The sequence below is a fragment of the Podarcis melisellensis genome (assembly GCF_964234715.1).
Source record: "Podarcis melisellensis genome assembly, chromosome: 16".
Taxonomy (NCBI): domain Eukaryota; kingdom Metazoa; phylum Chordata; class Lepidosauria; order Squamata; family Lacertidae; genus Podarcis; species Podarcis melisellensis.
In genome coordinates this window covers 2,579,687-2,603,413 of record NC_138533.1, presented here as the reverse complement: position 1 = coordinate 2,603,413, position 23,727 = coordinate 2,579,687, and the positions used below count along the sequence as shown (strand labels likewise).

Genomic DNA, 23,727 nt, shown 5'->3' with positions numbered 1-23,727 from the left:
ACTGAAGTCATTTTCCTCGTGGTCCCTGTTCTTCGGCACAGCTCCCAAATCTGACGCCGTCCCCTGGGGTGAATTTATGGCATCCCGTCTCACTTCCAGGGAGCAGAAGGCGCCCTGTGTGGCAAAGATGATCCCCCAACAAGAAACCCACAGACAGGACCTTGAGAGCTACAGCAACTGGGATTCAAAGACATCTCGCCTCCGGCAGCTGATAAACTTATCCGTTGTGGCTAGAAGCCATTGATGGTCGCAAGAAGAATTACTGACAAAAGAAGAATGGAGGATGAAGTTGATGGACTATGCAGAATTAGATAAATTAGCACAAAGGATTCGAAACCTGCGGGATCAGAGATTCTTAGAGGACTGGAGTAAATATATGAACTATTTGAAAAGTAATTGTGATGAACAGATTACGCTGGTAGGACTGCAATAAGTTTTGTAAGGTGGGTTATCTTGAAATGTTACAAGAAAGACTATGAAAAGAATTATTAGTTAAGGACAATTAAATGCAATATAGAAATCAAGAAATGCAGAATAAGTGATAAAGAACGGAAAATCATCAGAGGTGTTGACGGAAGTCTAAAACATTGTATAAGATGAGAAGATATGTTGTATGACTGTTGGAACTGATATGTTAAGAAATCAATAAAAATGTATATATATATATAGAAAAGAAGCCATTGATGGTCTTCTCATCTGCGAATTTGTCCAGTCCTCTTTTCAGGCCCCCCAGGTTGGTGGCAGTCTCCTGTGGCAGGGAGTTCCCCTGTTTAACACTTCACTCTGGGAAGAAATCCTTCCCTTTCTCCGTCCCAAATCTTCCAACGTTCAGATTCCAATATTACGAGAGAGGAACAGAAAGCTCTCTCTGGTCGCCTCCGGACAACTCTTTTACAGAGCATTCACCCCGATTTGTTTGTGGTGAGGTCTGATGCTATCAAGCACTTTATTTTGTTTGGGTGCCATTCTGTCAAGCAAGTATCACCTCAGGGCATTTCACCATCACTTTGTTGAAAGCAAAAAATGGCGATGTTCGTGGCGAAACTGGCATTCATCGCGCAACCCTGAATTTGTTGGCATGGAATTGAATCCAGCAGAAAACAGCCTCTTCCACTAGGGTTGCCATAAGTCCAGAATTCCCCGGACGTACCCGGAATACTGTGGTCGAAAGCAGTGTCCGGGCGGAAAAGGCAAGATGTCCGCATTTTCACTTTTGAAAAATATGGCAACCCTCCACCCACTTTGCCCACAGTCGTTGAGGCCCTGTTCCATTGGCCCCTAATAGGCTGGCTTCCAATGGATGTGACTAAAGAGTCCATATAGTCCGCCATTTTGCTTCTCTCAGCGGCCAACCAGACGCTTGCAAGGCGGGGGATGAAGGCAGCGGTCCCTCAGCCACTAGCGTTCACCTCTGAAACAGCCCCTGGGCACACGGCGGGGCTTACTCCTAGGGAAACATGCATAGTAGTGCAGAATTTCATCCCACCCAGGCGCTCAGGTCCTGGAAGTGACAGAGGACGAGCCCTTTTTGTTGTTGTCCATTTGCAACCTAGTATAACTCTTACAGGATGTGGGTGGCGCTGTGGGTTAAACCACAGAGAATAGGACTTGCCGATCAGAAGGTCAGTGGTTCGATTCCCCGTGACGGGGTGAGCTCCCGTTGCTCAGTCCCAGCTCCTGCCAACCTATCAGTTCGAAAGCACGTCAAAGTGCAAGTAGATAAATAGGTACCACTCCGGCGGGAAGGTAAATGGTGTTTCCGTGCGCTGCTCTGGTTTCGCCAGAAGCGGCTTAGTCCTGCTGGCCACATGACCCGGAAGCTGTATGCTGGCTCCCTCGGCCAATAAAGCAAGATGAGCGCCGCAACCCCAGAGTCGGCCACGACTTGACCTAATGGTCAGGGGTCCCTTTACCTTTACCTATAACTCTTACACCCCTGGGGAGACATCTGAGCCTGGAGAAAACATGGCCTTGTTTGGGGTGGCACATTTCACTTTGAAAAAATGAAAGGCACTCGGTTTGGCATTAGAATTGAGCGGTGGCTGATTCAGGTATGAGAGAAGAATGGGAGTGGATTTGCTTTCATGGAACCCGTTGCAATGTTGATTGGGATTCCTGGCAATGCCCTCTGAGGGACCCCCCCCTCTAACACCGGCACCCCAACTTTGATGGGAGGTAGCAGCAGATAAAAAGCCCTAGGGCACCCCCCTCCTGGGAGAGACCTTACGCATGCAAAGCAGATGCTCAACCACTGAGCTATCAGGTTTAGTGACAGATATAGTCTCGGTTTACTTTTTATTGGAATATGCAACGTACGGGGAATGGGACCATTTTTGGCCAGAGGCTTGGGTCAAAAAGGGAGCAAGCCTCTGTAACCGTGGCCGCTTTGATAGGTGAATGCCCATCTGTCAATCACTGGGTACCCTGTGACCTCATGCGACCTCAGGTGTTTCCTCTCAGGTGAGGGAAAGTTCAAGGCGCAGGAGCTAGGGGAGAACCGGAAGCCCGTTCTGAGCCTGAGGGGGGGGCTCCCAATTCTTCATTTCCGCCTGCTGCTTAAACTTCCCTCTTTGAGGTGTCGTATTCTCATTACTCAACCCTAATTCACGACCCTTTAGTGTTTAAAGGGCTCTACCTCTCCTTTAAATCAGAACCAGTGAAGGCGGTGAAGGTCCTGTGTGAGTGTCTGGAGGCGGTTGGAGGATGGATGGTGGCTAACAGATTAAGGCTGAATCCTGACAAGACAGAAGTACTGTTTTTGGGGGACAGGAGGCGGGCGGGGGTGGGGGACTCCCTGGTCCTGAATGGGGCAACTGTGCCCCTGAAGGACGAGGTGTGCAGCCTGGAAGTCATTTTGGACTCACAGCTGTCCATGGAGGCACAGGTGACTTCTGTGTCCAGGGCAACTGTCTACCAGCTCCATCTGGTACGCAGGCTGAGACCCTCCCTGCCTGTACACTGTCTTGCCAGAGTGGTACATACTCTGGTTATCTCCCGCTTGGACTACTGCCATGCGCTCTACGTGGGGCTACCTTTGAAGGTGACCCAGAAACTACAACTAATCCAGAATGCGGCTGCCAGACTGGTGACTGGGAGTGGCCGCCGAGACCGCATAACACCTGTCTTGAAAGACCTACATTGGCTCCCAGTACGTTTCCAAGCACAATTCAAAGTGTTGGTGCTGACATTAAAAGCCCTAAACGGCCTCGGTCCAGTATATCTGAAGGAGCGTCTCCACCCCCATCGTTCTGCCCGGACACTGAGGTCCAGCGCCGAGGGCCTTCTGGTGGTTCCCTCATTGCGAGAAGCCAAGTTACAGGGAACCAGGCAAAGGGCCTTCTCAGTCGTGGCACCCACCCTGTGAAATGCCCTCCCATCAGATGTCAAAGAGAAAAACAACTACCAGACTTTTAGAAGACATCTGAAGGCAGCCCTGTTCAGGGAAGTTTTTAATGTGTGACATTTTAATGCATTTTTAATATTTTGTTGGAAGCCGCCCAGAGTGGCTGGGGAAGCCCAGCCAGATGGGCGGGGTATAAATAGTAAGTTATTATTATTATTATTAAAGCCCTAAATGACTTAGGCCCCAAATACCTGAAAGACCACTGCCTTCCCTACAAAGCCTCTTAGGTGCCAGCTTGCCAGAGGAGGCCCCCTTCGTTCTTACTCCCCCTTCAGAGGTTCAGGGGTGGCAGCCTGGGGGAGGGTCTTCTCTGTGGTGGCCCCTCAGCTATGAAGCTCCGTCCCCACAGAGATGCATGCCTGGTACCTTCACTAGACAGTTTTCGTCGTATGCGGAAGGCTTACCCTCCTTACCTTTGACACCTTAAACATCTGTAGATAATATTACGACTCACGCTAGCCTCGTGATTATAATTTGTTGTCCTTTGTTTCTGATATCGTAGTTCAAATTGTCGTGACCACCCTGGGTTCTTATGGTCATAGGCGGTTAAGAAAAGTAATAATAATTCTCATATGATAATAAGAGCCTCCTGGATCAGACCATTGGCCCATCTAGTCCAGAATTCTATTCTCCCAGGGGCCAGCCGGATACCTGGATTCAAACACAAGACCAACTCTCCCTTTCTATGGTTTCTAGCAAATGGGATTCAGAATTATCACTGCCTCTGACTAAAAAGCACCCATCTTGGTTCTAAAATTATCTGGGAGCAGGGGCAGGGAATCTACACCTTCCTTTGGCAAACTTTACACTGCCTGGGGCCAAAGAAGCAGGAGAAATTCGGTGTAAACTATGAAAATCTAAATGGCTTTCTTTGGTTCTTAAAGCACTGGCATTCCAAGAGAACCAACATGGCGGCCTTCAGACGCTGAGCTGGTACCTCATCTGGGTTTCTGGGCCACCCTTTTGTGCCTGTTTGTTACGGCCTTGTAGCCCCGGGAATATCGGGGTACGGCGTTGATGATGTGGTGCTTGGCGGTCCCTCTGCCCTTGTTCCAGAGGGAGATGAAGATGAAGCAGACGGCCACCGAGCAGAGGAAGGGCACGATCCCAATGGCCAGGATCCCCGCCAAGGTGCTGACGTCAAGGAGGAATGGGAGGGAAGTGCTCGAGGCGTTGAGGGCGCTGGCGTTGACCCTGACGGAGAAGTTGCTGAAGACGCGGAGGTGGGCCCACATGGTGTCATTCCCGGCGGCGTTGCGGGCCACGCAGAGGTAGGCCCCGCCATCTTGAGGGAAGGCATGGTGGATCCTCAGTGTGCCGTTGGGAAGGACCGCAAGCCGGCCTTTGCGGCTGGCGTCCAGGGAGACGTTGTGGGGAGACACCCAGGAGATGGTGGGGGGTGGGTCGCCGTCGCCTTTGCAGGTCAGCATCGCCCGGCCGCCCTCTTCCACGCTCAGTCTCTGAGGAGGGGTCTCCTTCTCGATGGTGGGCTTCCTGCAGGTGATGTGCCCGGGAAGGATGTCGGAGAATTTGCGGAAGACCTTCCCCTCGCCCGTCGAGTTGGTGGCGCAGACGGGTTGCCGGGCCTCGAAGTTCAGCCTCCGCTGCCTGCGAATGATCCAGAGGAGGCGGCAGTCGCAAGCCAGGGGGTTCCCGTCCAGCCGTAGGACCTCTAGATTCCCCACCGAGTGGAAGGCGCCCTCCTCGAGAGTCCGCAAGCCGTTGCCCGAGAGGTTGAGGACGCGGAAGTGGACGAGGCCGTGGAAGGCGTGGGCCTGGACGGTGGCCAATCGCCCGCCCGTGAGGTGGAACTCCTGAAGGCGGGAGAGTTCGGCCAGCTTCTTCCCACGGAGGACAGAGATTGGGTTGTGTGAGAGGTCGAGGAACCGGAGGTGGACCAAGTGGTGGATGGCTTTGTAAGGCACCTCGCGGAGGCTGCACCGGGTGACGGACAAGGCGGTGAGGTTCAGGCCCGCCAGGCTGTGAGGCCTCAGCGCCGTCAGAGAAGGCCACCGGTGGATCTCAAGGACCTTGAGACGATGCAGTTTTTGGAAGGAGTGGTCGGGGACGGAGCCGATGCTCAGGACCTTGAGCCGCAGCTCCACAAGATGGCGGAGATGCGAGAGGGCTTCTGTTGGGACGCCGGTCAAGTTGCACTTCTCCAGAGTGAGTTGCCGCAAGCTCTGGAGGCCGCTGAAGGCCTGGGACGAGACGAAGATCAAGTGGTTGTCTCCGGCCTCCAGCTTCCGGAGACTAGAGAGGTCCTTGAAGCTGTGGTCTTGGAAGAGGACGATCTCGTTCTCGCTGATGTCCAGGACGGCAAGGCTGGGAAGTCCCGTGAAGACGCCAGAGGGGACCATCTTCAGCTTGTTGCCGGTCAGACGGAGGGTCATCAGCCTCTTCAGGCTGTTGAAAGCGCCCGGCTCGATGTTGGAGAGGGCGTTGTAGCTCAGGTCCAGCTCTTTCAGAGCCTGCAAGCGGGAGAACATGCCTTGTTGGAGGGTGCGGAGGACGTTCTGGCTTAGGTCCAGGAGCTCAGAATCCGGAGGGATCCGGCCCGGTACCGCTGTCAGGTTGCGGCCGTTGCAGAAGACAACCTTGTCCTGGGACAAACACCTGCACCGCGAAGGGCAGGTGTGCCTGGATCCTGTCAAGAAGGTGGCTGGGATGACGGCGAGCAGCAGCAGCAGGGGCCGCCATTTTGTCCCAGGGAAAGCCTCCATCTTGCGTGTTTTCCTGAAGATAGTAATGACAGCAAGAGAGCCTTGCGGTTAGAGGGAGAGGGTTGGAAAGAGAGAAAGCACAGCTCCCTGAGCGTGTGGAGACATGTCCGCCTTTGAGGGCCTTCTGGCGGTTCCCTCATTGTGAGAAGTGAGGTTACAGGGAACCGAACCAGGCAGAGGGCCTTCTTGGTGGCGGCGCCCGCCCTGTGGCAAACCCTCCTGTCACATGTTAAGGAAATAAAGAACTACACAATTTTTAGAAGACATCTGCAGGCAGCCCTGTATCGGGAAGATTTTTTAAAAAGAAAATTAATGTAATATTATGTAGTTATATATGTTGGTAGCTGTTGGCAACCTGCCGGAGCACGATTTCTGTTCTCATCCTGAAGCAAAGTTCTTAACCTGAAGCATTATTTCTGGGTTAGCGGAGCCTGTAACCTGAGGCGTATGTAACCCGAGGTACCACTGTAATAATAATAATAATAATAATAATAATAATAATAATAATAATAATAATTTGAGGTGTGTGTCTGAAACAGGGAGAGCATGTGAGGGAGAAGCTCTGTGTTATAGAGAGAAAAAGAGTGGGGGAGGTGTGTGTGTGTGTGTGTGTGAGAGAGAGAGAGAGAGAGAGGGATTTTCCTGCATTGGAGGGGGCTGGACTAGATGACTAGATCCAAAAACTCCCTCCTGGAGAGTCGTTGGTGGTGCCATGCTTGGAAAGTCAGACATAAGACTAGGCAGATTTGATTTCCAATCCCCTCTTGGCCTCAAAACTCTCCCTGGGCGACTTTAGCCTCTCAGCCTAACTTTCCTGGCAAGGTTGCTGTGAAAACTAGACCAGGACAGGGGAAAGAAAGACCGCTGCCTTACGCGACTCCCGGAGCTTTGCACAAAGAGCAAAATGCAAATGTTAAGTACTTTCTCTTTCCCCCCTCTTTTTTTTTAATTGCAAGAAAAGCAAAAAGAGAAAACACACATACCAAATTTCACACAGGAATAACCCATAATTTTCTTAACAAACGATAAAACATAACTTGGTCTTCACACTAAAGACCCAACCACCCGTCAATTTCATATAACATTGCCAATACACACTTTATCATCATTAAACTTTTCCTTAATATATCTTAATTCTTATATCTGCCTTTCAACTACTACTGATGTTCCTCGAATGCTGCAACCGAGTTTAAACTACAGTATTTATATTTCAAATATTCTTTGAAAACCTCCCATTTTGAAACAAATTCCTGTTTTGATTTATTCTTTATTTTTTCAGATGGACCATCTAATTCTGCATATTCTGTTGGCTTTGGGATCCAATCTTCTATATGAGAAGAGAGCAAATGTTAAGTACTTTCAAGTGCATCTTGGGTCTCGCGACCGAAGAAAGATATTACATGAACGTAGGGAAATAAATGAAATGGTTTGGTGCCTGGAGCCCTTGGAGGAAAACAGGGGCAAGGGTCTTCGTCCACTCGGCTGGCAGAGGGAGGGTTTGCCTTCCCTTCTCCACCACCCTGCAGATCAGGGACGGGCTTCTCAATTTCCCCCTGTCTTCACCTCCATTCACCACATTTCCAAGTCAGTTTGTGTGCTTAAAACGAACAACTTCAAACTTACACAGTGGCCCGTCTAGTCCACCATCCTGTTCTCACAGTGGCCAACTAGGGAAACCCACAAACAGAAGAGCCCACCCATTTGTTGTTGTTTTTTGGAAATCTTATTTACAACATAACATAAAACCCCCCAATACAGAAATCCACCCTCATTAAACGTGAACATAACATACAATAAGCATAACATACAACAATATAAACAACCAAATAAAAGTCTTCCTTCATCCTGTATCTGGCCTCCTTATTTACCGTATTTTTCGCTTTATAGGACGCACTTTTCCCCTTCTAAAAAGTAAGGGAATATGTGTGTGAGTCTTATGAAGCGAATGCAGGCTGCGCGGCTAAGCCAGAAGCCAGGACAGGGAGACAGAGCGCTGCTTCAACGGCTGTCCCCGAAGCCATGACAGCAAGAGGCTATCCCAGAAGCCGGATCCCTTAACTAGCCAGAGAAAGCCGCTACGTTGTCAAAGGAACTACTTCGTCTGGCTTCCCCTTACACATCCTACCTGACGCACATCGGATCGCAGGTTTAGAAGGGGAACCAGGGGTTAATCCAAACGGACCCCCAAACACTTAACTATATACAGTCATACCTCTGGTTGCGTTCGCTTCATGTTGCGGATTTTTTTCAGGTTGCGAACGCGGCAAACCTGGAAGGGTATACTTCCGGGTTTCGCCGCATGCGCAGAAGCGATCTTTGCACTTTGCGCATGCACAGAAACAATCTACAAGCTTCACACATGTGTAGAAGTGCTCTGTCGCGCTTCACACACGCACAGTAGCGGTGCTTTACTTACAGACTTTTCAGGGTGCGAACGGTACCCCGAAACGGATCATGTTCGTAAGTAGAGGTACCACAGTGTGTGTGTGTGTGTGTATGCAATTTAATGCACACTAACCCTTAAAATGTGTATTGATGCACACCTATTTTCGCTGAAGAACTGCCCTGGTGTGAGTTTCAAAGGATATCGGTTTCTCGGATTATCTCAGGAACGAAGTACGAAGGAAGGTTTGCGTTAAAATGCAAACTGCATAGAATTTCTTTCTCTCCCCTCTTCCCTCCCCTAAATCAGACACATGCCCACTTTGCAATTTCTTTTTATAAAGAATCTATGCGATTTTACTTACGTATAGTTGTGCGAAGAAGAACCGTCCTCAAAAGGTGCCCAACTCTTTTCTTAAGTTCCTCCAAACGCACCCGATTTCCGTTTATACGCTTTTTATCTGCGCCTGCCCCTTTTGGAAACAAAAAAAACACAAACAGAAAAAGTGCTGTACTGCAGGCGGAACCTAATTTGAGGTGAATCATCGTTTCATATAGTTAGATCCTCATTAAACGTGGCATTTAGCTCAAAGGACTCGCGTAACCCGTCGAGGCCGAAATTAGCCACGGCCCGCAGTTGCAAATTCCCCTGTGTCTTTCGAAAAAGACAACAAATCTTTGAAGCTGGCGATGAGGAACATGTGCCGCTACAGATGTGGAGAAAATTTATGGGGATAAGATCCTTCCCCCCATTTCTCGCAGTGACACTTGAACTCGCGTTTAGCTGCCTCTGGAGACGATTCAGAAACTTCAGCCAGAGGCACACCAACAAACAAACGTGTTTGTATTAGGGGATTTCCTGAAGTAGAGGACCTTGTGCATTAAATCTTGCACTGCTCCTTATATAATGAAGCAAGAATTATGGAAAGAAGGTTTAAAATTTACTGCGTGTAATGCGCTAAAAGAAAATGTGATGAAAATGATGTATAGATGGTACATTACACCAGTAAAGTTAGCAAAAATGTATAAAGTAAGTAACAAATGTTGGAAAAGTAAGGAAAAAGAGGGAGCATTTTATCACATGTGGTGGGAATGTAAAAAGGTGAAATGCTTCTGGGAGATGATATATAATGAATTGAAAAAAATGTTGAAATATACATTTATAAAGAAACCAGAAGCATTTCTCTTGGGTATTGTTGGAAACGATATAAATAAAAAGGAATGTAAGCTTTTTCTATATGCAGTAACAGCAGCAAGAATACTATTGGCCCAAAAATGGAAGCAAGAAGAATTACCAACAATGGAAGAATGGAGGATGAAATTAATGGAATATGCGGAACTTGATAAACTAACGGGAAGGATCCGAAACCGGCAGGACCAGAAGTTTACCGAGGACTGGAGTAAATTTACGGATTATTTGAAAAGTATTTGCGATGACCAGATGACGTTTGTAGGTTTGCAAGAAGCTCTGTGAGGAATAATATTAGAAATATTGCAAAAATGAAGGAGATGGGATATGTTAAAAATGTAAAGGCAATATTAAGTTAGGAAATGCGTAAGAAGACGGAGGATTATCAGAGGTGCTGATGGAAGTCCAATAAGAATGTGTTTGTGATAATTCGTGTGGTATGTTTTATAATTTTGTATTTTAAAACACACACACACACACACACATATATATATAATGAAGCAAGAGAAAGATTTTTAGCACCTAGATCCCCTGGCCAGAACCCTTCTGACATGATTTTCTATTTCCTTGCAGACACAGATGTGACCTGGCGTGTAGCACTTTTTGCAACTGCCGCTAGGAAAATCAGAGCAAATCATATAGCCAAGGAGATGAATTTATTTGACCCTACCTACATCAAGCTGTATTCTATCTTTATCACCAAACTCCGAATATAATTGCACGCTGTATTAATTAACATTATTTTTCTAATATGTTAGTGGCCATGCGATAATTTTAGCTTATAAATTTTATTGTTTAATGTCTTAATTTGTAATATGAAGGTACTTTTATGTCTCTGTTTGGAGTAGGTAATGTCTTTAAGTTTTTTTGATCAATCCAGTATATTTTCTTTTAATTGTTGAATGCTTTTGTGTACATTGCGGCAGCCTTTGGCGATGTGCAATAAAACTGACTGACCAGAAACTTCAGCTGGTGCAGAATTCAATGGCCAGGTTGCTCAGCGGGGCGAGATGGTTTGAGCATATTACACCAATCTTGGTCTGACCGCACCGGCTGCCAATTAGTTTCCGGGCCCAATTGAAAGTGCTGGTTTTGAAGTCTTAAATGGCCCAGAACCACAACTCCTCAGGGACGGCCTCTCTCCATATGAACCTTCCCCAGACCCTAAGATCACCATCTAAGTCCCTTTTTCATGTGCCCCCTCCAAGAGAGATTCAGAGGGTGGCAACACTCAGGTCCTGCGTCCGGGCTTCCCCATTGACCACAGAGGATGAGCCCATGGCGTGATTCAGCAAGGTCGCCTTACGTCCTTAGGCTCCCAAAATGCCCTGGGGCACAGGCAAATCCGATCTACCGTATTTTTTGCTCTATAGGACTCACCTGACCATAGGACGCACCTTGTTTTAGAGAGGGAGAACAAGAAAAAAAAAGTCTCCCTCTCTCTGCTCAGCGCCCCTTCGGCGAAGCAGCAGGAGAAATGGAGCCCCTTCTATTTCTCCCCCCGCTTCGCTGAAGGGGCGCTGCACAGAGAGGGGGAGATTTTTTTCCTCTTGTTCTCCCCCTCTAAAACAAGGTGCGTTCAGTGAAGGCAACCCGAAGCCTCTGGAGTGCAGGGGGAGTTCCCCCTGCACTCTGGAGGCTTCAGGCAGCTACCTTGGAAGCCTGGAGAGTGAGAGGGGTCGGTGCGCACGGACCCCTCTCACTCTCCAGGCTTCAGTGAAGGCAACCCGAAGCCTCGGGAGCATGGCGGGAGTTCCTGCTGCGCTCCAGAGGCTTCGGGTTCCTTTCGACCTGCTCTTTGGTGCTGCTTTCCCCCACTGCCAGCCTCAAAGATTCCTGAAGCCTGTGGAGCGCAGCGTGAGTTCCTGCTGAGCTCCACAGGCTTCGGGTTCCTTTTGCTGAGGAATCCGAAGCCTGCGGAGTGCAGCGGGAACTCGCACTGCGCTCCGAAGGCTTCAGGCGGCTATCCCTGAAGCCTGGAGAGCAAGAGGGGTTGGTGCGGGCTTCAGTGAAAGCAACGCGAAGCCTCTGGAGCGCGGAGGGAGCTCTCCCTCTGCGCTTCGGAGGCTTCGCGTTGCTATCGCTGAAGCCAAGGAGCCTGCATTCGCTCCATAGGACGCGCACACATTTCCTCTTAATTTTTGCAGGGGAAAAAGTGCGTCCTATAGAGCGAAAAATCCGGTAAATCTCTAGTGTTGATGGGATCCACAGAACATCTTGCAGCCATCCCTTCCTCACTCTGGAAGGCCTTCCACGTCCCTGACTGGCCGGAGCACAACACAGCCTCGCCGTCTCTGCCAGGGAACGAGAACTCAATTTATTCTAAGTGTCCCCTTGGCACGACTCCAGCAGATGCATTAAAAGGGAGGGATCAAAGATGATTTATAAGCAAAAAAAAAGAAAAGAAAAAAAGGCCAAGAGAGAGAGGCATAAGGTGCTGGCTGAGGCAGGTTTGGAAAAGGACGCAGGCATTTTGGGACGAGCAACAGTGCTTCCTGCAAGGCTGCTCAAAATCCTGTCCTTCCCCTCTGAGACCAGAGGATGGCGGAAGGCGAAATCATCTCCTGTTTTCTTCAGCCTGTGGCTATAACGTTCAGTTCAGTTCAAGGCAATTGGTGAAAATTTGCGGAATACTGTATCTGAACAACAACAAAAATTGTACACAGTATTTTTGTACTGCGTACATTTTTTTTATTCAGATACAGTATTCCACAAATTTTGGAAGATACTAAGGGATCTAAAGGGCTGGAAGTGAAGAACAGAGATAAAGGAGAATTAAACAACAAAATAAGTGTGGTTTAGGCAGTGGAAGTCTTTTAAGATATTTTAATTAAGATTTTTATTTTATAATGTATGTAAGTGTAATTCTGGAATTACTGTTTATGGAAAACAGCATTTCCTTTTTTTTCTTCTCTCCCCCCCCCCCGTTTTTTTCTTATTTTTCCATCTTCTTTCCCACTTTATGTTTGGCAAATATGAAAATAATTGTGTTTTTGCAGATATATCTGGAAATTTGTATTAATCAATAAAGTTATATTTTTTAAAAAATTGTACACAATTAAGTTCATTAGCAATTAAGTTCATTAGGGAAGTAACTAATAAATGGAATAACGTAGAAAATGCAGTCTTAAAAATTAGCATTATAAGAAACCTCAAAGGGGGTGAATGGAAAGGCCTCTTTCTCTGTATATATACATATATGTGTGTTTATTGGGAAGTTACTGGATTTGTATGTCTGTAAAAAAAATAATCTAAAATGGGGGGGAATTTATAGAGACGAATGAATGAATGAATGAATGAATGAATGAAGTTAAACCTTTGTCTTTCTCCAGGGGAAAAAATAAGGCCAGAACTCGCAGGCATCTCAGGAAGCTGAATGTTGGAAGAGTCAGGACAGATGGGGGGAAAACGGGTTTCGGCATGCAGCGCAGAGTTAAAGACTGTGGAACTCCTTCCCACAAGACGCAGTGATGACCAACAAGCCGGATGGCTTTAAAGGACAAATTCACGGAGAAGGAAAGGGCTATTCACTACTACCATTCATATGTGGTGGGATTGTCCGTTAGTTAATGAATTTTGGAAACAGATTGGTATAGAAATATCGGGAATTGTGGGTAGGAAGGTAGAAATATCTAAATTAATGGTTCTTATTAGCCTGATCATGAAGGTGAGGCTCCAAGACTTTGGCCACCTCATGAGAAGAGAAGACTCCCTGGAAAAGACCCTGATGTTGGGAAAGATGGAGGGCACAAGGAGAAGGAGACGACAGAGGACCACATGGTGGGACAGTGTTCTCGAAGCGACCAGGATGAGTTTGACCAAACTGTGGGAGGCAGTGGAGCAAACTGCGGGAGGCGTGCTCTGGTCCAGGGGGTCACGAAGAGTCGGACACAAATAAACGACTAAACAACAACAACAACATCTCCTTGCTCCTGATCCTGAAGGCAGGAGACAGCACTGATGGCTAGCAGCCACGGACAGCCACCAACTCCACAAATTTCTCTAACCCTTTCTAGGGTCGTTCAGTCTGCTGAGCATCAATTTTGGGAGTGGATCCCATTGTTTAACTCATGGGTAGGCAAACTAAGGCCCGGGGGCCGGATCTGGCCCAATTGCCTACTAAATCCGGTCCACGGACGGTCCGGGAATCAGCATGTTTTCACATGAGTAGAATGTGTGCTTTTATTTAAAATGCATCTATGGGTTATTTGTGGGGCATAGGAATTTGTTCTTTCCCCCCCCCTAAATATAGTCCGGCCCCCCACAATGTCTAATGGACAGTGGACCGGCCCCCTGCTGAAAAAGTTTGGTGACCTCTGGTTTAACTGTCCCCCCAGTACTTCATTTTGCCTGTTCCAAATCTCCCAAACATTTCGCTTCATTAGATTTGCAAAAACGACACTTTGCAGCAGTGGCTGTCAAACCTCTTTTCTCTACCAGAACAAAGGTTTGCTGGCGCCAAACTGATAATTATTATTATTATTATTGATAAGAAACACATTGGAAAACAAAAAGAAACTCCTAACATGGCTTGATTTATAATGCAGAACACAACAACTTAATAATCTGATCATGGCGCATGCGGAAAGTATAAAACAGCACAGCTACATAAAAGCATGAATCATTTGCAAAACATAGTTATAAACGAGCCTCTTCAGCATGTATTGCGAGCTCAATGAGAGGTGTGAGCCTACTTTGGCCGGGGAATCTCATTTGCATGAGGTCTAATTTGAGACGGAGAAACTCTCATCTCCTCATCAGCACAAAGAAGCCTTTGTCTTTTCTGACCTTTCATATTTGTCAGAGTTGAAAATCCCTGTTCACAACAATATGTTGTGGAGAACTCTGGGAGAATAGCCAATGCTTTTGAATATTCAGTGCTTTTTTTTGGAAGATGGGACACACGTTGTTGTTGTTTAGTCGTGTCTGCCTCTTCGTGAGCCCCTGGACCAGAGCACGCCAGGCACTCCTGTCTTCCACTGCCTCCCGCAGTTTGGTCAAACTCATGCTGGTCTCTTCGAGAACACTGTCCCACCATCTTGTCCTCCGTCGTCCCCTTCTCCTTGTGTCCTCCAACTTCCCCAACATCAGGGTCTTTTCCAGGGAGTCTTCTCTTCTCATGAGGTGGCCAAAGTCTTGGAGCCTCAGCTTCAGGATCTGTCCTTCCAGTGAGCGCTCAGGGCTGATTTCCTTCAGAATGGAGAGGTTGGATCTCCTTGTAGTCCGTGGGACTCTCAAGAGTCTCCTCCAGCACCAGAATTCAAAAGCATCCATTCTTCGGCGATCAGCCTTCTTTATGGTCCACCTCTCTGTTTAGAGACACACATACCCCTAAACATTTTGTGAATCTTGGAACTTTTACCCATTTACTATATTCATTTCCCCCCAATGTGAACTATAAAATGGTGCTTTTCCTGAGTGGAAATGAGAGTACCCTTAAACATTTTTTAAAGAAAAAAGCACTGTGAATATCGATCCATATTCTGCAAATAATTACACACACACACCTATGTTTAAATGTTTCTTTGATTGTCCTTGAATCTTCCTGCCACACTTAGCATCTTATCCTGCCAGGAGCTCAGGGAGAGAGTGTCTGCTTTGCATGCAGAAGGTTCCAGGTTCAAATATTGGTGGCATCTCTAGGTAAATGCTGGGAGGGACTCCTCACCTGAAATCCTGGAGAGCTCCTGGCAGTCAGTGTTGACAGTACTGAGATAGATGGAGCAGTGGCCTGACTCAGTCTAAGACAGTCTAAGACATTCATGTTTCTTTTGCAGGAGGTAAGGGGAAACCAGGCCTGTGGGGGGGGGAGGGGGAGGAACATCTTGAACAGAAGCACTTTGTGCTGCAAGATTTTGTTGCAGCTCCCACGTTGATATATCTATTAGCGCCATGCTAGCAATGACAAACCTAGACAGCATCTTAAAAAGCAGAGACATCACCTTGCCAACAAAGGTCCGTATAGTTCAAGCTCTGATTTTCCCAGTAGAGATGTATGGAAGTGAGAGCTGGACCATAAAGAAGGCTGATCGCCAGAGAATGGATGCTTTTGAATTCTGGTGCTGGAGGAGACTCTGGAGAGTCCCATGGATTGCAAGAAGATCCAACCTCTCCATTCTGAAGGAAACCAGCCCTGAGTGCTCACTGGAAGGACAGATCCTGAACTTTGGCCACCTCATGAGAAGAGAAGACTCCCTGGAAAAGACCCTGATGTTGGGAAAGATGGAGGGCGCAAGGAGAAGGGGACTACAGAGGATGAGATGGTTGGGCAGTGTTCTCGAAGCGGCCAGCATGAGTTGACCAAACCGCAGGAGGCAGTGGAAGACAGGAGTGCCTGGCATGCTCTGGTCCAGGGGGTCATGAAGAGGCGGACACGACTAAATGACTTAACAACAACAACAGCGCCATGCTTTGAAAGGAGGCAAGAGAGGCAAAGCGGTTGTGGGAAGGGCCTCGTTCCCTGAATGGCAGGAGGCGGGGGAAATAACCTCTCTCTGACGGCGGAGAATAGCTGCCAGGATGTGTCCTCAGCCTAGCGGAGAAACTTAATCAGGCTAATGCAATCACATACAGGCCAGAGACCGAAGGAACAAGGTGTCTGGAGCTTCGCGCGGGGGAAATATGAGATGCTTTCTGCCAAAACCAATCTCCTGATGGCCCCGCTTTGGCCGAGGCCCCGACCCTCTACCAGCAAAGTAGAGAGAGCCTGCAAAAGATGCAAGACTTAAACGGGACTGAGGAGAGATGCACAGATCTGCGCTGAACCCACCAAGGAAGTAGGATGGCTTCTGAAATTCTCCGCATCTGAAGCTCTCTCCAGATTTGGGGCTTCCAAATTCCTTGGTCTCCTTTCCAAAACAGAATCTGGAATGTTTGGGTTCTCATTGAGGAAAAAGGGGATTTTAAAGCTGTCTCGAGTTGGGCAAGAGCTTGCAGGGTCCTAGACCTCATGGAGGAAAAAGAGTTTTCAACTGTGCTGAGCTGAAGCCCAGCTTCTCAGAGATAATTCCTCACCGGTTCCCTTTGGCTGTGAGTGTTTTTGTTTAAGAAATCCCCCTCATTCGGTGGTGCCCATTGCAGACCAGTAGCAGGGGTTTGTCACAATGACCCTGGAGTCTTCCTGGACTACAACTCCCATCACTGGTGACCTTTGGGCCACGCCTGGCCGCAGGGACTGCTGGGAGTTGTAGTCCAACATAATCTGGAGGTCGGAGAAGGCTGGAATATACCAGTGTAGAGAGGCAGCGGTGGTGTAGTGGTTAGAGTGTCGCACTAGGACCTGGGAGACTTTGAATCCCCACTCAGCTATGAAGCTCGCTGGGTGACCTTGGGCCAGTCTCTTGGCCTAAGCTACCTCACAAGGTTGTTGTGGGGATTAACTGAGGAGGTGCAGAACCACTTTGAACTCCTTGGAGCAGTAAATAAACAGCAAATAGTCCAAAAGGACATGAGGGTCTGAGGCTGAAAAACATTGCCGTAGAGTTGGGTAGGCAAACTAAGGGCCAGGGGGCCGGATCTGGCCCAATTGCCTTCTAAATCTGGCCCATGGACAGTCCGGGAATCAGCATGTTTTTACATGAGTAGAATGTGTCCTTTTATTTAAAATACATCTCTGGGTTATTTGTGGGGAATAGGAATTCGTTCACCCCCCCCCCCATATAGTCCGGCCCCCCACAAGATGTGAGGGACAGTGGAGCGGCCCCCTTCTGAAAAAGTTTGCTGACCCCTAGACGGAGATATATATTTACTGATTACATGGGTCTTCCTTATTTTATCCTCAACTTTGTGAGGTAGATTAGGCTGAGAGATGGCAGCTGGCCCAAGATCCGTCTCTGTCCCACCCCCCAATGTGCCTCCTGTGGCCAAGTGGGGATTTGAACCCAAGACTCCCAAGGCTCTAACCACTACACCACACTGCCTCTCAAGAAGGATGGAGTGTCTCTCGCACGAGTAGCCATGGTTTCTTGAGTCTGGGCCCAAGAGACCTCAATGGCTGGCGTGCTAACGCTCAGCGATTTGAGACTGAGAAGCGGTGGGCGGCGAAGGGTCAAGCCTCCCTTCCCGCAGAGCTTTCCCCTTCCAGATCCTCCTCCCCAAAGCTGCTTTTGCTACTCATTACGCATGTAACACCTCATCCCACCCGCTAAGCTCAGCCTATTCCGAAGAGGAGGCGGATGTATTTCCCAAATGTGTGCAAGCCTCCGTTCCTAAGTCATCGTTTAATTTTCAGATCTGGCAGGAAACATCCATTTAAGTGCGCGGGAGTTTGCGCGGGGGGTTTTGCGTGTGTGTGTTTCTGCAGGGAGAGGGGCGTGGGGTGTTGAAGTCGGAGTTAACTTACCATTGTCTGCTGTGGAACTCCCCGCGCTTAAAAAAAAAAAAAGCCGGTTAGCATTTGCAGCTGAAGCGCAAATTCACCCCCTTCTCCCAAATGTCGCGAAAAGCTTCCCACGAAGACTGGAAGCCACCTGGATCTTGGCAGACGGAGCCGGCAGCATCATATTCGCTGTCCGCCTTTTAAAAATAAAAATGAATGAATGAACAACTGGGGGAACGGAAGAGAACTGTGATGCTTTCGGGCTGGAAAATCCCTTCAGACGTGCGGGTCTGGGGAGCCATATTCCGGCAATGGAGTCTGGTCCATGGGGGCAAATGGGGCACAGACTCACTAGCCCCCCATGGCCAGCCCCCTTACTCACAACCAGTCCCAGGGGTGCCTCTCCCTGCCAGTAAACCTCCTCTTTTTCCTTAGTCCCAGTGTTGCCCCTTGCAGAAGGATGGGGACAAAGCTAAAACCATTTGGCTCCGCCTCTTGTCGGCTCTGGCTCCGCCTACCGTTTTGGGTCCCCTTTGCCAGCCCCAATGGGCAAGAGCCACAGCTGCACCGAAAGAGATTTAGTGGATCTCTGCTACAAGCCAACAGCTGCAGGGATCAGGAGCCACAATCGGGATTCTAATGAAAATAATTATCCCTTCTAAATTCCGCTCAGAGCCGCAGACCCAGCGAAATTCAGAAATCTAGGTGAGCCGCGCCCATTAACTTCAACAAGTCTACTCTGAATAGGACCGGCACTGGGTACAACCCAAAGCATCCCGCCTCCTAATTTTCCCCAAAAAAATCAACCCAGCTAATCTTTATATCTGCAACATAGATTCTTTCAAAGCTGTAAATGACGAGGTATGAAAGGCAGCAAAAAGCAAAAGTGAGTTGTAACTGAAATACGGAGTTCGTGTAAATAAATGCAGATGTTCTCCCCCCCGAACCCCCGCTCAAATTTCTCTCTTTCCTCTGGAGTCGCTGCTGTGTTGACTTCCTGATTGGAAGCTCTTCGCGGGCAGGGACCTTTCAAGTTTGGGACACGGTGGAGCAGAGCTGGTTTGTTTCAAAGCACCCCCATTCCCAAACCTCACGCGCACGGATGTTGCCGGCAAGTAAGCCTGGGATTTCCGCGGCACATAGAAACCTAGAGCTGGAAGAGACCCCAAGGATCATCTAGTCCAGCCCCCTGAAGTGCAGGAATCATGACATGCTTTCATCCTGAATTTAGGAACCCTGCCTTTATACTGGAGCAGACCATTGGTCCATCCAGCCCAAGATGCTCGACTTGGACTGGCAGCAGCAGCAGCAGCAGCTGTTCGCCACGATTCCTTCCTTCCCTCGCCACGGACGGAGGCAGCAAGGAGTCGTCGGTGGAGACAAGAGTCCTGCTGTTGCGCTCCTCCCACGGGGCATTTGAGAAACCATGACTCCGGACCAGATGGATCCAGAAGGGCTCTTACGCCCAGGTCACCTTCTGCCCCAAATCCTCCCCCCCCAAACCGGTTCCAAACCGGGAATCCCAGGACAGGATGGTGAGAGCGCTCTTCGCGCAAAGGAGAGGCGCAAACCAGGTGAATGGTTTTGCAAACCTCTCTCACCCTCTTCCTTCCTCCTTGAGCTTTCCGAAAGGTCCAAAAAGCACGCAACCCGCTTTCTCCCGTGGCAAAAGGGACCGAGCCGCTTGCCTTTATCCCCCCCCTCCTTTTTTTAAATCTGCTCCGGACTCTCCAAGGGAGCGAGCCGGGCGGCTTACCTGGAACGTGCTTCGGGGAGACACAACAAGGAGGCTTCTCTCTGCCCAATGATGTCTCATGTGTGTCTCTTTCCCTGCCTGTCTCTCTCTCTCCCGCCCCCCCCCGCTTCGCCACCTCCCTCTCCCCCCTCCCTCTGCCAGCCACGTGGATGTCATTTTGCCAAGGGAATGTTCCATCCCAGAGTTTCTTCTCTGTGCTGAACAACTCAGCGCAGACGGCGTCGTCGTCGAAACAGCCAAAGCCACCATCGTTCCAAGACAAGGTGGCCTGACAAAAGAGGCGAAGCGAAAGAGAGTTAACTGCTGGCACCCATCTGTCTCGGGAGACAACGGAGAACGGCGCCTTTGGGGGCGAAGTCAGACTGGTGGAGAGTTACAGCGCCTGCTGTGGCTGTAAAGAACAATACGGGAGAGAGATGTTGAGATGTTTTGTTGCAGTTGGGGAAGGTGAAAGCGTCTGGCACCTGTTCGCTGCTGCAGGTGCCCCATGGCGTTTCTTCTCTCTGCCCTCCTCCCAGCGGTCATTCCTCCTGTGGTCAGTGCTATGGATGCACAACCTGACTGTCTCCGGGCACTGAGGTCGGTCATTTGCAGGGGATTTCCACATGGTGGGGTTCATGTTGCCGAAGTCTTTGTAGCGCAGATTTGGTCCGACAACCAGTATGGTGCCTGAAGCCAGCTCCCAGTAGAGCACGTCAATAATAATAATAATAATAATAATAATAATAATAATAATTTATTTATACCCCGCCCATCTGGCTGAGTTTCCCCAGCCACTCTGGGCGGCTTCCAATTGAGTGTTAAAAACAATACAGCATTAAATAATAAAAACTTCCCTAAACAGGGCTGCTTTCAGATGTCTTTTAAAGAGAAGATAGCTGCTTATTTCTGTCACATCTGAAGGGAGGGCGTTCCACAGGGCGGGCACCACCACCGAGAAGGCCCTCTGTCTGGTTCCCTGTAACCTCAGTTCTCGCAATGAGGGAACCGCCAGAAGGCCCTTGGCGTGGATCTCAGTGTCCGGGCAGAATGATGGAGGTGGAGACACTCCTTCAGGTATACTGGACCGAGGCTGTTTAGGGCTTTCAAGGTCAGCCCCAACACTTTGAATTGTGCTCAGAAATGTACTGGTAGCCAATAAAGATCTCTCAGGACCGGTGTTATGTGGTCCCGGCGGCTGCTCCCAGTCACCAGTCTAGCTGCCGCATTCTGGATTAATCCAATTAATCCTTGGGGATCCTGCCGTCTTCCATTCTGTGCACATGGCCAAGCCAGCGTAGACATTGTGGGATCTGAAACCCAAGAGCAGTCAGGTACAACATTCCTAGAGTGAACCTGTTTACACATGGGGAGGAATGTTTGTCCAGCCAGCAGGTCAACTTCCTGTTTCCTTCTGGGCTGGGACAGACTTCCTCTGCATGTGAATTGAGGTGGGCGTGGCCTCACCTGTGCAGGTAACGATAAAAGCACAGGGCAGGGCAGCCATCTCTCTCTTTTTGACTACATGCGTCGAAGAAGCAACATCTGCTTAGCCAAAGATGCTCTCTTGGCCTCCAGCCAAGAGAGGACAAAGGGACTGTCTCCTTATGAGATAGTTTCCAGGTGTATGTTACTTTTCTAAGATAAGTCTGCCTTCTGGGATCCGATTGTGAACAGAATGTGAGTACAGTGGTGCCTCGGCTTACATACGCTTCAGGTTACGTACGTGTCAGGTTACAGACTCCACTAACCCAGAAATAGTGCTTCAGGTTAAGAACTTTGCTTCAGGATGAGAACAGAAATCGTGCTCCGGTGGTGCATTGGCTAAAGTGGTGCTTCAGGTTAAGAACAGTTTTAGGTTAAGAACGGACCTCCGGAACAAATTAAGTACTTAACCTGAGGTACCACTGTAAACTCTTTATATACTTTTATAAAAGACTGTGTCGTGTCTTATCTTTTATGAGGGAATAAGGGGAAAATACCAGAACAGTTATTATAGAGGCTTTAGTGAGCCTGAGCAAATGCATCCGCTGTGAGTTTAAAAAGGGGAATGTTACTCTGCTAAATTGTGAACTTGTTCATGCAAGTTGGAAAGGCTATAATCAAACAATATATCCTCTCCTGTATCCCTGAACATTCCCACAGACACCGAGACAGCAGTGCGAACGTGCTGGGGATGTGAGCTTAGCAGGGAGCATCTTTCTTTGAGACTCTGCCCTGCCCAAAATCTTCCTGACACAGTGCATGTGGAAGCTGTTGATGTGTTGTTCCTGGATGGTTCAAGTACCCCTTGTCTCACAACCACAAAGCAGCGTGCTCAACATGCAAGCCTGCTAGACCTTCACCTTGGTATTGGCTGCTAAGCATCACATTCTACCAGACCCTTTTGGAGAGGTGAGCCATTGCTGTAGCTGCCTTGCCAATACACTTGTCCAGCTCAGGATCGATGGAGAGGTTGCTGGTTACGGTGGAACCTAAACGGCCTCGGTCCAGTATATCTGAAGGAGCGTCTCCACCCCCATCGTTCTGCCTGGACACTGAGGTCCAGCACAGAGGGCCTTCTGGCAGTTCTCTCACTGCAAGAAGCCAAGTTACAGGGAACCAGGCAGAGGGCCTTCTTGGTGGTGGCTCCCTCCCTGTGGAACGCCCTCCCATCAGATGTCAAGGAAATAAACAACTATATGACGTTTAGAAGACATCTGAAGGCAGCCCTGTTTAGGGTAGCTTTTAATGTTTGATGTATTACAGTATTTTAATATTTTTTGGGAAGCCGCCCAGAGTGGCTGGGGAAGCCCAGCCAGATGGGCGGGGTACAAATAATAAATTATTATTATTATTATAACCCAGGTAGACAAAATCACCTACGTCTGTGGTCACCAATTCTGAGCCGTGGAGTGCATGGCCATTCCAATGATGTGTGTGTGTGCGCCATGTAAGTGATGCGTGGCAGGTCTTATCTGGTCCCTCCCTGCCACATTTTATTTTATTCAAGTTGGTGCCCCTCTGGAAAGCCCAACAGATGTTTCCCCATTATGGTTGCCATGCCAGGTACACCCCACTCGCTGAGACTTCAGGACCCAAACCTGAGACCTAGGTGATGTGCCCCTCTCAGCACTGAGCTCAGGAGACGGAGGTTAATTGGGAAAGTGGAGGCGGTGGTTGTGGTGGAGGGCACACCCCACAGAAAGCTATGCAATGATTTGCAGAGATGGAGGTTAATTGGGAGCGGAGGAGGGCTGACCCCCCCCAGGCAGTCTTATGCAATAATTTGCATTCGTCTCCTGCCAGCCTGAAGCTTAGAATCATGGTGAAATACATAAACTCCATCGGGTTCTGTGGAACCTAGGCCACAACCCCACTTTAAAAAGCCATGGTTTCCCCTCCAAAACCCCGGGGACTGTAGTTTTTTTTTTTAAGGGCGCTGAAAATTGCTAGGAGACTCCCTTATTCCCCACAGAGATGTACAATATCCATTTTACAGGGGACTCTGGGGAATGTAGCGCTAGCACCTCTCGGCACCCTGAACGAACTACAGCTCCCATAATTCTTTAGGGGAAGCCACAAAGGTTTAAAGCGGCGTTGTGGTGCTTCAAATGTGTGGTGTAAATTTGGCCCTTCTCACTCTCTTGCACATTCTGAATTTATTGTTATTCACGTTTAATACTGTATTTTATGCTGTTTTTTGTTGCAGCAATTAAGTGTTTTAAATTTGTTGTTAGCTGCCTTGAGCCTGGTTTTTTGAACTGAGAAGGGCAGGGTATAAATAAAAAATGTATTATTATTATTGTTATTATTATTATTATATGGAAATATACACTTTTCAGAAATAAGCCTTGGCATCCCTGCGATGTTTGTCACCACCAGAACTTTTTAAAAATAAAATTCAGAGAGGTTTTGGGATGCACACACACAACACACACAACACACACACACACACACACACGTGTGGGGAACACGTGGGCAAAAAAGGGAGGCTGG

The 23,727-nt window shown here is 48.5% G+C and overlaps 1 protein-coding gene across 2 annotated transcripts; it reads right to left on the bottom strand.

The window, feature by feature from the left end:
* Positions 1-3,428: 3,428 nt before the first annotated feature.
* LINGO4 (leucine rich repeat and Ig domain containing 4) lies at positions 3,429-19,863 on the bottom strand. Of its 2 annotated transcripts, none has more exons than XM_081891568.1 (4): positions 19,771-19,863; positions 18,039-18,211; positions 8,874-8,981; positions 3,429-6,139 (listed from the first exon to the last, which is right to left on the bottom strand). In XM_081891568.1, the coding sequence occupies exon 4, from the start codon at positions 6,124-6,126 to the stop codon at positions 4,342-4,344; it is 1,785 nt and encodes a 594-aa protein (XP_081747694.1). In that variant the 5' UTR covers positions 6,127-6,139; positions 8,874-8,981; positions 18,039-18,211; positions 19,771-19,863; the 3' UTR covers positions 3,429-4,341. The 2 variants fall into 2 exon arrangements, with proteins under 2 accessions (XP_081747694.1, XP_081747695.1); XM_081891569.1 differs by having other exon boundaries at positions 18,116-18,211.
* Between the last annotated feature and the right edge of the window lie 3,864 nt (positions 19,864-23,727).

Excerpts from the sequence above, each read along its gene's own strand:
- LINGO4 (XM_081891568.1), bottom strand. The coding sequence starts at position 6,126 with ATGGAGGCTTTCCCTGGGACAAAATGGCGGCCCCTGCTGCTGCTGCTC.